Source organism: Cnephaeus nilssonii, assembly GCF_951640355.1.
Source record: "Cnephaeus nilssonii genome assembly, chromosome: 10".
NCBI classification, from domain to species: domain Eukaryota; kingdom Metazoa; phylum Chordata; class Mammalia; order Chiroptera; family Vespertilionidae; genus Cnephaeus; species Cnephaeus nilssonii.
The window spans coordinates 32062110-32079192 of record NC_137081.1 but is presented as its reverse complement, the minus strand read 5'-3'; the positions used below and the strand labels follow the sequence as shown (position 1 = coordinate 32079192).

General features: G+C 43.0%; 1 protein-coding gene across 2 annotated transcripts in view; it reads right to left on the bottom strand.

Annotated features, from left to right (window-relative positions):
* DGKD (diacylglycerol kinase delta) overlaps positions 1–17083 on the bottom strand; it is a 107262-nt gene that overhangs the window by 80266 nt on the left and 9913 nt on the right. For both annotated transcript variants that reach the window (XM_079782036.1, XM_079782035.1), the window contains exon 2: positions 382–492. In XM_079782036.1, the coding sequence (XP_079638162.1) occupies positions 382–492 (111 nt within the window). The remainder of the gene's footprint in view (positions 1–381; positions 493–17083) is intronic.

Genomic DNA, 17083 nt, shown 5'->3' with positions numbered 1-17083 from the left:
TGTATACATTAAAAAATATCTATGGCTTTTTGTATGCCAATTATACCTCAATAAAGTATTTTTTAAAAATACACTCTAATCCATAAAGATATCTAAGTCTGTGACTCCTAATCTTTCTGCAGGAAAGATTCAGCTGTAATATGGTTATTTCTGTGACATTTCTCTTTCCCCATTGGTGACACACAACATAAAATAAATAAATAAAAATCAATGTTTATAAGCACCTAGATCTCCATGGAAACAAATAAAATTTAGCACCCTGGAGTATTTTCTCTACAAAAAACAGCACTAAAAATAGAAGATTTCTTCCCAGATGAAGACCCAGCACCCTGCAGGTCCCCGGATATTTCCTCCCATGAAGTTTCCAGTACTTCTCCTTACCTTTGCAGTCTTTGCATAGTACAGTGTTCGACCTCGCAGCTTGAAGTATCTCCTTTTGGATCGCTGGAATGAATTGTTCTGTTTGGTCAGCATCCCCTCTTTGATGATGGTCTGAAAGCACAGAAACGAACTCATAAGCACACGTTTTCACAGCAGCACTGCACTCATCCACCCAAGCTGCACACTGACGGTCTGGTACATGCGCGTCTCTAACTGCTGACAGCCTAACAGAAATATTTCTCACACTCTCCCCAGACCTTGACCTATGGACAGGCTGAGCGCACTGCTGGGGGAGGGCTACCACAATTCTCTGTGGGGCGATGGCATGCCTAAGCGGTGGGGGTTTCAGAGGCCCAAGGTGTGCCCTGGATATGCCTGGGGAGCAGCAAAAATGGACAGAAGGTTAGAAGGACCACAGCAAGCAGCCTGGGCCAGTGCATTCTCCAACTTCAACATTTGGTATTTTTTTAGTTATTCTTGGCCTCGTCTCCATGCTATTTGGCCTCCTGCCATTTCTCAGGATCCTGTTGCCAAAACTGCCGACGTAGGTTGCTGTGGGGTTCAGTGCAGCTCCAGATCTGCACCCCATTCAGCCTTCACCCATATTCACAGACCAGGCACATGCGTCTGCCCACACTGTGAGAGATAAGTGAATAGCCAAAGTCATTAAAATTTATCTCATCCTGTAAATCTGAGGAGACCACAACAAAACTAGGAGTTCTGTTAAGAGAATCAAGAGGTAGACAGCAGTCTACTCACCTCGTCTCAATGAAAGCTAAGATTGGGCATGGCTTATCCTGGAGCTGTTCCCCTCACATCGCATCCCATAGGCTGGACACCTAGTGGGCTGAGAGAGCCCAGCGGGTCACTCAGAAGTTAAATGCTCCAGAGTCTATCCGGTCACTGACACATGGAACCACTAGGAGCCACTAACCCAAGTCAAAACTAATAAACAAGATGCATGAACAAGAGCCTGGCTCTCAGCATCTGCAGGGTATGGTTTACCCCACCTAACAGAAATGTCCATTCTACATAGTCTCATCACAGAATGGGGGCAGAAAGTACAAAAATTCTGTTAAAGGACAAAAATATTGGTTCAAATAAGCTTTTGTTTAATCACCTAATCCCATAGTAACTTTAAGTAACTTTTTAAAAAGTATCTCTAAGAAGCATCTGGGTATCTGGGACCACCTCAGATGACATAAGAAGAAACCAGACATAGAAACTTCCCGTCACCCAAATACATCAGAAGGCAAGAGCAGAGCACTGGTCGTCTGGTCCCTCCATCGGCCTACTCCTAACCAGGGAGGGAGGAGAACTCAGGATGCAGTGTTACCTGCCCCCAGAGGATGACACTGAAGAAAGCCCCTGTCCCACACACACCTGGCTGTGCAGCAGAACCCCCACCTAAGCAGCACAGCAGTCCAGGGTGTCCTAGGAATGCAGACAGCGTGCTCTTCTCCTACCCTGCTACAGGATGTCCCTTCTGTGAGCTTCCTGGGCACATGCCGGCTCACAACCACAAGCCAGGTATGATGGAAGCTGCTCTCAACTCACAAGAGAACCAACCCAGGAGAAAATCTACTGAGGAATCTACCTACTCACTCTGTTATGTATACCTGCCTGCATCTTTACTTGTAAGAAGGTCGCCCACCTGCTCTCCCAGGTAATTGCACCAGAAGAGAGGAACACATCACCCAGTGGTCAAGAGGAGAGACACACCAACTCCAGTCAGAGTCTGAAACCTCCATCCTTAACTGAACAAAGGCCTGGCTTTTTGGAAGTGCGGGAACATATGCTAAACCAGAACCAGACAGAATCCAGACCGAGAGACAGCCCAACCTCCAATCCCAGGCTGTTTCCTGGGCTTGTTTGCAGACCCCTTCTTTACATGGTGATGCTCATTTCAATGTGCTCTTCAAAGACATAGACCAGCTAGTGTGTACAGTAGCACAGAACCTCAGACGCCTGCATCCCACAGCAGGAGAGCCTTTCCTCTTGACCCCACAGGACTTGCTCACAGGTGCAAGCACCTCTCCTCACCCACGAGTTTTCCTTACCTCTGCAGGGAAATGAATCTTTTCCATCTCTTTCTTAAATGCAAATTTAAAAAAAAAAAAAAAGCACAGACCCAGAAAAGTTCTGAGTTATTTTTAAAGGATAAACACTCGAGTATTTTTTCTTGCATCTCCTGCTACACATATCACACATAAGAAGAGCAAAATTAAAAAAAAAAAAAGAAGAGCAAAATTAAACCACCATCCAACACACACACACACACACACACACACACACACACACACACACACACATCTTTCAGAGAGCGGATGAGAACTGATCGTGGGCTAGCCAACGAGAGCTGCTGTTCTATTTATAGAACAAGAGTGCTCAGAAAAAGACTGGTGGGTTTCAGCGGAAAAGGCTGGGGAAGAGATAAAGTCGGTATTTCTTTGAAGCTTTCTCAGAAACTACATTTCTTCTCCTGATTCACTGCTTGTGAATACTATAGATGTGTTGCAGAGTATTTTTAAACACTCGGTCAAAAGCAATGAACCAAAGTGGTCAAGAAAATAACACCTCTCAATAATCTGCTATGTTTTGCATCAGGCAGCCTGTAACGCGCACCCACAGGAAACTGTGGGGCTGGCAGGGCTCTTTCTTACACCCCACAGAGCAAAGAGCCAGGTCAAACACCCAGATCTCAAGTGCAGCTGGCTCAGGGGCATGTTGAGCAGCCAAGCTCTCAGAATCATCCTGTCACGTTCTTTGCACAAACAAGAGGGCCGACTCTGTCCTACAAGCAATACAGGACACTTTCGTTACCACCAGAGACGAGAAAGTACACACACGGGCACTGAGAATCAGGTGGAGTACCAAGTGAGAATGTGAGCACTGGCCCACCTCCAGACAGAGAGGAAGCAAATCCCCAGCTGGACTCCAGAGGTGAAACCCAGCAGAGCACTCAGCCTGAGCCTAAGCCACCCACTGCCCAGACAGACGTGCCTGGCCACAGGCAAGACTGCCTAGTCACCTGCTGCAGGGGAAGCTCAGAAACAAAGAAAGAATTGAGGAAGGCAGCTCTGGAAATGTCCTTAAAAGAGGCTTCAACCAGGAAGCAGAGAAATGGGAAAACAGATAGGCCCGGTGAGCCCTGGTCAAACCCACCTGCCCACCAGACTTCCTCTGTCTCCGAGGGACCGCATGTGCCCAGTCCCAGGGTGAGGATGCCCCTCTCTGGTAAGGAAGTGGGAGCCCCTCCCTCATCAGTCCTTCACTCCCGCCACAGTCCCAGCACTGGCTGCACAGAGCCTGAGAGGGTCAGGAAGGTAGGGGCCAGGGCCAGGAAGGTGAGGAACAGGCCTAGATCACTGACAGCCAGGCCTGTGAGCCACAGGTCAAGGGATGGTGTCTCCCTGGCATATATACACTTTTGAATGATGATTCTGGCCACAGTGTGAAGCAAAGAGGGAAGGCGTAAAACCTAGAGGCGGGAAGAATACTCCAGAAACTCTTGTAAAAGAGCAGCCAGCGAGCGTCTGGGAGGAAGAGACATGACACAGGCATGCACGTTAGGGAAGAAGATCCACCACAGACAGAGGCAAGGAGGCAGGACAGAAAACCAGGATGACTCTGAGGGTCCTCATGGGGAGGATGTGGGCTTCCTTCTGGACATCCTAGTCTAAGGGCCTTGAGAATGCTGGGCCAGCTGACTGAAGAGCCAGCTGCAGATATATGGTGGGGGGTATAAGAGAAAGTTTAATAGGAGAGAAGCCTCAAGGCAGTCCCTTATGGATAAGGAATGGAATGAGAGGAAGTCTAGGGACCCAACCAGGAACCCCAGGACACCAACATTGGTGCAAAGAGGAGGCGGGAATCCAAAACAGAGGATGAGAAGAGTGAGCAGAAAATCAGGGAGCAGATGAGAAAGCACTGTGAAGACCTCGTAGATATCAAATAGCGTGGCAATGGGAGAAGTCAGAGGAGGACCTGCCAGGGGGAAGCCAGATCAAAGTGCACTGAAAGGGTTGTTTTATTAACATGCACGTTAACTATTTATAAGCATGGAATCAGACTGTACATACCGTACTTGAACTTCCTATTTTTTCTGTCATGCTATAATGTCAGCACTCTTTCATATTAGTAAACATATTTTAACAGCTACAGAGTACATATTTTACTGTGCAGATGTGTCTCACTCCACTGCTAGAACATTTAGAATACTTCCTGCTCAGCACCATCAACATGCTTCAAAGAATACTGTTATAACGAAATGCATACACTGTCTTGGGCTATTCCTTAGGGCAAATTACTAGAAGTAGAATTGGGGGAATCAAAGGTAGCCCAGAAATAGATCTGAAACCAATAAGTGTGACAGCAGCAGCATCACAGGTTAGAGGAGCAAAGAGACAAGTCAGTGAATGGGGCTGAAACATGGACTGTTGATGGACAAAACACAATGGTCCCTTCCCTCACACACCATAGACAAAAGTCACTTCCAGACAGACTACAGATCCAATGCAAAAGGCAAAACCTTAAAAGTTTCAGCAAATGATATCGGAGAATTTCTTTATGACTTTGGGACTAGAAAAAGCTTCTTAAACAGGATTTTTAAAAATACTATACTATAAGACTACTAAAGCCAACTATATTCCAAATGAGAAATTCTGCTCATCGGAACCTTAACAAAAAACGAGAAAAGAGAAGCCATTTTCTGGGAGAAGATACGTGAGAGCCAGCATCCAGAATATTCTAAGAACCTCTGCGAAAACAACAGTAACAAAGAAAAAGAAACTATTACAAGGAAAACTGGCAGAAGGCACGACCTGGAGTCAGCAGAATGGTGACTAAAAGATGTCGAATCACGGGCCTGACAAAAAGGAGCCCTGAGGATGACATCCTAGTGCTTTTGGGTGTGTGGGTGCATGTGTGTACAGCTTATTTATATACATCACAATTTAACTTTACGTTGTCTGTTGTTTAAAAAAAAAAAAGGAAAAACAAAGTTAATCAATAAAAGGATAAAAGTACAACTCCAGGCAGAGCTTTGCTAATGCTCAGTGTCTCATGCATGCAAGTGTGAGAATTTCCACATTTTCCTGACCACTACCTGCTTGAAGGAGGAGACAGAGGCTGCAGGCAAGCCAGGTAATAGAAGGGGGAATGGGGATAAAATAAAAGGAGTGAAAATTTAAGTAAATGTTCACTTCAGTCATCTACTTGTCCTTAAACTTTTTTAGTCCTTGAACAAAAAAATGGCATGGACCTAACTATGTTAGACAATACCATCCAAATTCACCAAGTCCAAAAAAAGTAGGAATGTTAGCATAAAGCATTAATATACAAAAGGACTATTAAAATGTTTCAATGGAAAGAAGCTAGAAAAACTTACTACCTTATACGTGCAGAGCACTTTTCATGAGCATCTTCATATCTATTTGCCATATTAATAGAACACTTATGATCTACGAAACGGACACTAATATTCCAATTCACAAATAAGAAAACTGGTTACCAAGATATTGAGTAATATGTTCAAGGTTAAACAGCTCATAACAGACCACAAAAGAAATGTCAGGCCTCCTTACTCTTATTTCGAACCTTCTTCTATGGTTTATAGTTTATGAACACCATAATTCATAAACAGGAAACAACCAAAAAATAATCTGTTCAAAAAGCATAAAGCATGTACAACATATTCAAAGAATTACAGATTATTTTAAACATTAAGTACTCATCACATTTACTACATACAGATGAGCCATTTTTACCTTTTAATCCTCATACCAGCTCTGGAGATTTGTTCTCATTTTACATATTAGGAAACCGAAGAATTAACTCATGCAAGGCCACACAGACAGTAAATGGAAGACCTGCACAAACCAGACCAAAAATATTTGTTGGCAAAATGAAACCAGCATAAAAGTCTACTAATAAATCTAATTCAATTAGGCAAAGGTAAATTCCTTTACCTATTCAAAACACCACCCACTAGTTCATCCTGATTCCGAACTTCCTGCAACTTATTGACAACCTACCTACCTACCATCTGGTCTTATCACAGCCTATCAGAAGCTGAGGGCGTTTGCACACATATGACCACACCAAATGCTGCACACATTTATGTCTGCATGGCACCAACAACCAGCAAGAGAGACACCTGGGTAACTGCTGTGCTGGAGAATTCCTCTCAACTTTGCAGAGCCAGGTTCTACATCGGATGCTGCCAATCTGATTCAAAAGCACCCCACATTAGGTTTTTCTTAAAGACCCAAAATAGTAACTCATATAAAAAGGACTGCCTTGCCCTGGCCAGGTAGCTCCGTAAATTGAAACGTCATCCAGATGGGTTTGATGCCCAGTCGGGGCACAAAAGGGGATCATCTAGTGCAGTGGTCGGCAAACCGCAGCTCGAGAGCCACATGCAGCTCTTTGGCCCCTTGAGTGAGGCTCGGTGTTAGAACCACTTCTTCAAAATAGACTCGCCTAGGCCGAAAACCGACTTCTGCGCATGGGCCACGAAGTTTCAATCGCACTGTAAGTGCGCGCCCGCACGTGGTATTTTGTGGAAGAGCCACACTCAAGGGGCCAAAGAGCTGCATGTGGCTCGCGAGCCGCGGTTTGCCGACCACTGATCTAGTGAATGCATGAATGGGTGGAACAACAAATCGATGTTTGTTTCTCTCTCTCAAATCAATAAATAAAAATTAAAACAAAACCCCAAAAAAGGACTGCCTTTCTTTTCTTACTAATCAAGAGATCATAATTTCCCTTTTCCCACTGGTTTGCCTCCTTCAATGCAGTGCGACCAAGATTAGAGCTACCATATCCCAAAAGCCCCTATGTCATTAGAGGTTCCACTGAGAGGAAGGGAAAGGCCTCATTCCTGTCCCCACTATATAATGAAGGACAAGCAGAAGAGCCTAAAAGTGGCCCGAAATGTAATCCCCAAAAGGGCTGCTCTCACATCTGCCCTTCATTTGGAGTCCACAGCCTCTTTCCCTACATCTGAGGGCACTTCTTTTACTGTCTCCCTCCCCCCTTTGCTAACAGGGTCTCAATTCTAAGTGGACTGGTTGTACTAAATGTTGTCAATCATCACAGTCCTGATCCCACTTCCTCAGTTCTGGCCACATGGCTCAGTCTTGGTCAAATAGACCTACACAGAAATCCTGCATAGGAGAGTTGCTTCATTAATATTTGGGAACACACGTGGCTTCAACTCCCCCTTCTTTCTTGCCTTGAATGTAGTCACTATGTATAGAGCTGTAGCAGCCATGTTGAGATCATGAGGTGGCAAGCAACAGTCTAATGCTGGTAGTAAGGCAGAAACAATCTGGGTCCTACTGGTGTCATTGATCTGCTAAATGCATTCCTGTCTAATAAAGGTGGGTAGACTGAGCTAGCTCAGTTGGATCACTATCAGTGGCCACTCTGATCACTAATGCTGGTGTTCCAGGGTTTAGGAGCTTTCCACAGATGACCCCACTTTATCTACACACCATCTAAGGGAGGTATGGTAAACATCCCCATTTCACAGAAACATGGGCAAGGGGATGCAAGACAGGGGCAGTATTTGTGGAGCGTCTACTCTATACCAGGAACTTAGTTATCATCAGCATTTCATTTAATCTTCACCACCCTGTGAACAGTTACCACCCCATTTCACTTATGAAGAAACTGAGGGTCAGAGAGAACCTGTATCAATAGAGAAGGGACAGAGGTCGGGCTCAAACCCAGGTCTGTCTGATTTCAATTCTAAGATTCATTATCAAATGAAAAAAGAAATATGTGCTTGAGGAAAGATTTTTTTGGTTTTTTGTTTTTACAAGTTACCAGTAAGCAAGAATAACTATAGTCATAACTCCTCCCACTTTTCTGGGGTGAACGTATGGATAAGTGTGCATGTATCAAGGCACAACCCAAGTTCTCTACACAGGATGTGGGCCAACTGATTCACCAGCAGCAAGTGCAACATCCCAAATACACACAACACACGCAGTGGTTCGGTTAAGACACCAAAAGATTCACCGGAATCTTTGAGCCTACACAGGAAAATCCGCCTCCTTATGGATGGTGGAATGAAATGCACTCTTTGTTTCAACAAATATTTATTGAACACTTAAGTGCTAGCACTGCTGGGAATATGATGATGAAAGAGACAGGGACCCTTGACCTTTAAGGAAATTGCATGCTGGTAAAGAGATACTTTTACAAAGTAAAAAGTACCATAAGAATTTGCTTTAAGTAACAGAAACAAGGGTTGGGAGGTGGGGACAGATGAAACAAGAAAGACACAATGGGCTGACAACTGTTTAGACTGGGTGATTAATCCAACTCCTCTCCCTACTTTTGTGTAAATTAGGAAATTTCCATTACAGAGGTACAGACAGGATGCTCTGGTAACTCAGAAATGAATGAAACACACCAAGGCTGGAATGCAAGGCCTGAAGCTGCAACTACTTGAGCTGAAAGCAGCCACTCTACTACACTCCAGTTTCTCAATCTGCCCCTCCCACCTCAGGGGGTGCTGTATAGAGCAGGAAATACTCATATCCAACCAAACGCTGCACAAATAAATGCACAGCAAGATCATAATCATCACTATCCTCCTCCCTGGGCACATGCTCAGTCCACTGTTTCCTGCTGTTTTCTAACATCAGGTGGAAATAAAGTCCCTTGTTAAACAGCCCGAGGCCAGGTCACTGTGCATACTGGATGGAGATTACTTTACTTGAGAACATTCAAGAGTCCAGCCACTGGTAACACCTACCACTACAATCTGAAATAAGATCCTTCCAGTGTGTTTTCAGTCTATTAAAAAAGTGGGTTATAGAACACACAAATTATTTAATAAGCTGCTTTCCCAAACAATATATTGCTCTTTTATTTTGTTTCTCTATAGCCTATTTCTACTTAATTTATTCAAGTGTACCCTGACATAATTATGAACATATCTAAGAAACTGATGTTTCATACATCAAATAGTTTCAGTGTTGCCTGGCCAGGTGGCTCAGTTGGTTGAGCACTGTCCTTTGCGCTAAAAGGTTGCCGATTTGATTCCCTGTCAGGGCACATATCTAGGTTTCAGGTTCGATCCCCAGTCATGTACAGGGGGCAACTGATGGATGTTTCTCTCTCACATCAATGCCCTCTCCCCTTCCTCTCTCTAAGGATATACTCGGTGAGGATTTTTTTTAAATCATTTCAGCATCAGGCTAATTTATATCAAGTCCTTGAACTCTCTGTTTAGATTTATTTTCAACACGGGAGTTAAAAATTGAGGCAAAGGAAAACACAGCTAAGATGTTCCACAGAATGTATACATTTATTAGGATGCTATGAAATTTAAATCCTATGTTTTTACAAGTCATGCCCTTTTGTATATCTGGTTCCTTAAATTTAATCTGTTTTGATCCAAGAGTTAGAACTGTTCCAACTGTGTTTTAGGACATTCGAGAGAGGAGACTGAGGGCAGACGCTTCTCCATCTTCTGCTTTCTAGAGCACAGCATTCTAAACCATCATGTCACCATGCCACTCTTACCATCAGGAATCTTCACTTCAAGGGTAGCATGCCATGCTTGTGTTTTGAATAAAATAATGCTCATTTTAGAAAATGAAGGGAAATAGAAATAAATCTAAATTGCACCACCGAGCACAATCCCCGAGATCAGTTTGCACACTTCTTTTGTCTTCCTTCCCCTGCATGTGCTTTGTACACAGCTGAATGGTATCCTGACACAATGCCTCTCTGTTTCCCCAATATCTCCAAGTACTATCCACCCTACTGCCTTCCTCAGTCACCTGCATGGCTGCATTAGGCACAGGAACAGCACCACACTCCACCATTCCCCAGTTATGCGACCTGGGGTTGCTGGGAGCCTCAGCCACCTCACGGTGATTGATGGTCAAGCAGTCATGAAGGTGAAGTCAGACCACTCTACATGGTGTACAGTGCAGGACCAGCACACAACAGGTGTCACCCTATTGTCATTAACTCACTGAATCTTAAACTGGAGTGTTTCTGGATTTGCACCTTTTTATATTTAAAGGTGCAGTAAACTTGTCTGACCAGTGTGGCTCAGTGGCTGAGTGTCAAACTATGAACCAGGAGATCACAGTTCAATTCCTGGTTCACATGCCTGGATTGCATGCTCAATCCTCTGTGGGAGGGGGCGTTCAGGAGGCAGCCGATTGGTGATTCTCTCTCATTACTGATGTTTCTATTTCCCTCTCCCTCTCCGAAATCAATAAAAATATATTCTAAAATAAATGGGCAAAGTACTGGAATAGACATTTCTCCAAAGACAATATACAAATGACCAACTAGCACATGAAAAGATGCTCAGCATCATTAGTCATTAAGGAAATGAAAACTAATACCATGAGATACCACTTTACACCCATCAGGATGGCCATAATTCAAAAACACAAAAAACAGACAAGTGTTGTTAGCCAAGTGCAGAGAAATTGAACACTCTAACATTGCTGTAAAATGGTGCAACTATTGTGGAAGACAGTTTGAAGCTTCCTCAATAAAGTAAGCACAGAATTACCCAGCAATTCCACTCTCTGGGCATATACCCAAAGAACTGAAAGCAAACATACTAAATAATAACTTGTTCATAGCAGCTCTATTCACAATAGCCAAAGGGTAAAAGCATTTCAAAGACAGATCAACAGGTGAACAGATAAATAAAATGTGGCCTATCCATACAATGGAATATTATTTGGCCATAAAAGGAATTAAGTATTGCCCACCGGCGTGGCTCAATGGATTGAGCACTGACCCATGAACCAAGTATTCACTGGTTCGATTCCCAGTTGGGGCACATGCCCAAAATGCAGGCTCGATCCCAGTAGGGATGTGCAGGAAGCAGCCAATCAATGATTCTCTCTCATCATTGATGTTTCTATCTCTCCCGTCCTTTCTCTTCCTTTCTGAAATCAATAAAAACGTATTAAAAAAAAAAAAAAAGGAATGAAGCACTGACACATGCTACTATGCTAAGGGAAAGATGCAGACACAAAAGGACACATATTGGATGACTCCATTTTTATTAAATGTACAGAACAGACAAAGCCATAGAAATGGAGAGCAGATTGGTGGTGGCCTGGGATAGAGGGGGGGAATGGGGACTGACTGCTTAATGGGGAAAGGGTTCCTATGTAGGGAACTAAATAGCAGTGATGGCTGCACTCATTGTTAATGTACTTAATGCCCCTGAACTGTAAACTTGCAATATTGGTTAAAATTGTAAATTTTAAAAAAAGAAAGAGAGTGGCCCTCTTCTTGCCACAGGACAAATCACTGTTCATCCCGGAGCCTGGGCTGTACCTCACCCTAGTGGGGCCAGAGGAACTCGGTTTAGGAAAACCACCAACACAGGCACCCTTCACCTTCAATGCAGAAATGCAGAGCCAGCCAGAAATAGGTGGCAGGTGACCCAAAACAACCCACTACTCAGACCAAATGGGCAGGGAAGCCTGCTCAGAGCAGTATGGTCAGCACTGTGGTCAGTCTCAGATGGGATAGCCAAGCACACAGCTAATGGAAGTTCAAACCCACAGATTAGCAAACACCATTCAAGGATAATAAATCAGAACAAAAAAGTGGGGGGTGGGAGGTTGGAGATATACCATAAAGCACATACAGAAATCTGAAGTGAATTATTATAGAAAACGCAAGATCATTTTAGAAAATATGTGCTTATCTATATATATAAAAAGGCAGTGTCCTTCACCACCAGGATAACCAAAGGACCAACCTGTCACCTCCCCCCAGCCCATAGGGGACAAGCTGTCCACTCTGCTCTGCAAACCCACCTCTGGTCTACATGGAGAAAATTAAAAGTCAGGTTGTGTCACAGTAAGCAAACATTCAAAGACCAAAGAGCCAGCCTGAGGAGGCTCTCCTGGGAAAATGGGGATAATGCTGTGAACATCAGAAAGAAGGATTAATAGTCAAACACTGAATAAAAACAGCCATGAATCCACAGTGGCACACATACACACCCTAGAGAGGAGAGGGGGGAGAGAAAGAGGGAGGGAGTAAGGGGAAAAGAAGGGGAGCGAGGGAAAGACAGAGGGAGAGAGTGGGAGAGGGAGATTGACATTTGCCTCCATTGGGAATGATTATTCTACCAAATCCTTGCTTTGAAAATTGGTAATTATACATCAAATTGGCAATTATCCTGCCTTTTTAGCTTCTCCATTTAAGTGGAAGAATTTCCAGAAGAAAACCAACGGATAAACGTGGAAGAAATAGAAGAAAGGGCATGGCAGGGATCTCCCATTTTGCTGACTCTATCAATAAAATTGACTCAGGCAAGTATCATGTATGAATGCTGAAAACCATTTGGTTATCAGTTGTTGGACAAAGGGATATTTTCACAGTGTCCAGTTATCACCTCATAGATTACTTCCTAACTGCCAAGAGGGAGATCCACATGTCCAAAGGAAATGTCTAGCATCTGCACATAAACACATCAACCTGAATATAACCAGTCTTCAACCTCTTACTTTTGGTTTACAGCAAACACAGAGGATGAAAGAACAATGAAAAAGAAACCACAAGGAAGCAATCAGACAAATCCAGAAACAGATTTTAAAAGACAACTGCCCTCCTCTCTTCAAAAAGTCAGTGTAATAGAGGGGAGGGCAGGGAGGAGGTTGGTGGGGAGAGCTGTTCTTAGTAAAAGACTGAGAGATACAACAAGTAAATACAATGCATGAATTTTGACAGGTATTAGGTTCCCAAAAGTCAGGCTATGAAAGACAATTTTGGTTCAGTTGGGGAAATCTAAAAACTATATGGATATTAGATATTAGAAAATTACAATTAATTTTCTAGGTATAATGCTATATAGAAAAATTCCTTATTTTTAAGTGTCCTTATTTTTATTATTTCTTAATTGATTTCAGAGAGAAAGAAATATCAATGTGAAACATCAATCAGTTACTTCCCGCATGCACCCCTACTGGGGATTGAACCCGCAACCTGGGTATGTGCCCTGATTGGGAATCAAACCTGCCACCTTTTGGTGCATAGGATGCTCAAACCAACCAAGCCATACCAGTCAAGGCAAAAGTCCTTATATTTAAGAGCTTAGTTGTAATAATGGTGTATAGGAAAATGTCATTTTTAAGAGATGCATGCTGAGCTGTTTAGGGGTATACTGTCCTGGTGTCTACAAATCACCTTCAAAAGGTTTAGCAAATATTTATTACAATAATTGAATTTAATATTATATTCAATACATATGGATAAGGTATATTTGGAAACATATTAATTATTAAATATTGGTAGTAGGTATATTAGGTGTATACTACTATTATTTTTACATTTTTCATAATAAAAAATTTTTAAAAGAGCTTTCTTTGTAAACACAGTCTTCACAGACTGGTGCAACTATTACAAAGGATAAGAATAAAGAGATTTTAATAACATGGAGAAATGCTTATAACATTAAAGTAAAAACTTACACGGTTTCATTTCAATTAAATTAAACATATCCAGAAAAGAGTGGAGAAGGAAATACAAAAGTCATGATAAAGATAGTGCTGGAAGAACTCTGGGTGCTGAGATCAGTGGCTTACCTTCTTCCCCATCTCTCCCTCTCCCCACTCCTTCTCTGACTGGTCCTCTTCCCCTGCCCACTTCCTAAAAGCCAACAGCCCCAGAGCCTGACCAGGCCCTCTGCCACTGTCCCACTGTTCTCACTCAGGCTCAGAGGAACTGTACAAAACTGTGAGGGGTTGGAGGGTACAGTAGGAAGAGGTGCAACCTGGAATCTATGAGACTTGGCATACTGGCAAATCACCTAACTGCTCCAAGCCTATATCCCTCACCTGTGAAATTAGGGTAGTTGAGCATAACAGGACCCAGAATACCATACAGCAGAGCTCAGAGAGAACAAAACCCAAGCTGGTCCTAAATGGTCCTCAACCACAGCTCCTTATCTTAGAGAAGAGCTCCATTACCCAGCTAGTCATGTAAACCACAAGCCTTCTCTTCCCAACACCCACACCAAAACCATCACCAAGTTCTGACCATGTCAAATCCAACCAATTCTCTCCACCACCACAACCCTGGCCCAAGCTACCATCATCTCTTACTGCATGGTCAGCCACCATCCACTCAAGCAGCCAAAAACAGCCGGAGCAATCTTTTCAACTGGATCGGGTTATGTCTGCATATTAAAATCTTAAAGCAATAGTAGCCCACTACTAATAACATGGTTCTCCTACCCAGCTCCCAGCCTCACAGCACAATCAAGGTCTCCTTGACTCTTGCTAACTCTATCCACACCAGCTTTCTTTTAGTCCCTAGATTTCCTGAAGCTCTTTCTGGCCACAGGGCCTTTGCATGACTCTGACCAGCTACCACCTTTTCATTCATTTATTAATCCTTTAAAACAAAATTTTTTCGTTATAAAATAGCACACATAAACATAAGACCACAAAACAAAAATGTGTAATTATCACAAATTGATAGTCCAACTAACCACCACCTAGGTCAAGAAACAGAACACTACCAGCACTCCACAAGCGCCTTCTCTCATGGACCATCCAATCGCTACCCGTCCTTCCCACCATCAGGACTTCTCTGGTAATCATTTCCTTGCATGTAAGCTTAAATACACAAGCAGACAAGCCTAAACCCCTCAGTATCCTCTCTGTTCTGACCTGGATATAAATGAAATCATACAGAACATATTCTTTCATGTCTAGCTTTTCTGGCCAGACAACTTTAATGCAGTGATTAATCCTTAAATCAGCAAGTAGCAATTTATTTCCATTGATGTATAGTGTTCTCTTATAAAGACACTAGAAGCCTGATGCACGAAGATTCGTGCTAGAATGGGCTTTCCTTTCCCTGGCGGCCGGCACCGCCTTTCCACTCCAGTCCAGCCCCTTTCCGCTCAGGCCCCGGAGCCACCTCTTTCTGCTCCAGCCCTGCCTTCCCACACTGCCCAGAGGTCCTGAGATACCGGGGGGTGGGGCAGAACGCCTGCGTCCCACCCAGTCACTCGGTGCCTATGTGTGCAAATTAACTGCCATCTTTGTTGTGTTAATTTGCATATCACTCCTGATTGGCTGGTGGCATAACAGAGGTACAGTCAATTTACATGTTTGTCTATTATTAGGTAAGATACCATCATTTATCTGTTCTACTATAGGTAGACATTTGAGTTGCTTCCACTTTTGAGATATTACAACTACTAACACTAATTATATTCTTGCACATGCCCCTTGGAGTACATTTGCTTACATAAGCTGTTAGATATATACCTGCAAGTAAAATTGCCAAAATGTCTTCTAAAGTGGCGTTACCAATTTAATAGGTGAGTGGTCCCTTGCTCCACTCAAGCATGTCAAACTCACGGCCACCGGGCCGCATTTAAATAAGGTATTGCCGGCCACAAGTTTGACATGCTTGTTCCACATCCTTACCAATACCTGGAAGAGACACCAAATGGAAGAGATACATAGGGAAAGGTATAGGCATAGACCGAGCTTCCATGCCCTCTTTGCATATGCCACCCTCTCAGCACATTAATGTGTTCACCAACCCTGAATCTCTCCGGTTTGAGAGTTTTTACAACTCAATCTCCAGCCCGCCTCCACTACTGGGAAGATAAGGGGGTAAAGCTGAAAGTTCATACCTCTAATCACTTGTTTGGTCTTTCTGGTGACCAGCTCCCATTCTGAAGGGGTCCCTACCCTGAGTCAACTCATTAGCATAAAGTCAAGTATAGTCAAAAGGGGTTTGTTATGAATAGGGAAAGACACCCCTATCACCAAGGAGCTCTGTGTCAGGAACCAGTGACAAAGAGCAAATATATTTATTATACTACACAGAAATACAGATTTTTGTACACTGTCCTTGAATCCAGCAACCCTGCTCTATTCATTTATTTATTATAATTTACCTGTATACTTGTAGATCTGAGGCAATGTTTCTATCATCTGCAAATAATGATGTTATTTTCTTCCTTTCCAATTCTTATACCTTTATTTCTTTTTTTGGCATTACTGCAAATGTTGAATTGAAATAGTGATGTTGGACATCCATTTCTTGTTCCCATCTCATGAGGAAAGCTATCAACATTTACCACTAGGCTTGAGGTTTGTTGCTTTTGTAGACACTCTTAATTAGATTATGGGGATTTCCCTAGTCCAGGAGTGGGCAAAGCAGTCCATGAGCAAACCCGAGCATCGCCCATTTTTGTAAAAAACACAACCATGCCCATATTGTCTATGGTTGCTTTTACACTACAAAGCAGAGCTAAATAGTTGCCACAGGAAATGTATATGTTCCACAAAGCTTTCAATATTTACTCTCTGACCCTTTACAGACACCCTCCCTATTCCAATTTGAATATGAATGTTGAATTTTCTCAAAATGTTTGTGGTTTTGTGCATCTATTGAGATGATCAGACATTCTTTTTAGGAAATTTTCACCTATGTTCATAATGAGGCACCTATGTTCATTGTTATATTGGTCTGAATTCTTCCTTTCTTGTAATAACCTTATCAAGTTTTATACTGTGGATGAAAAGGGGCCACATACTAACCTAACTCAGGGAAGGCCTACATGGAGGCCTTGCAAACTCAGAGACCTAAAGTAACCACAAAGGATGGTCTGAAATTTAAACTGTTTTAATAAAAAAGCAGTTTGTAGTGTGTAGTCAGTCAT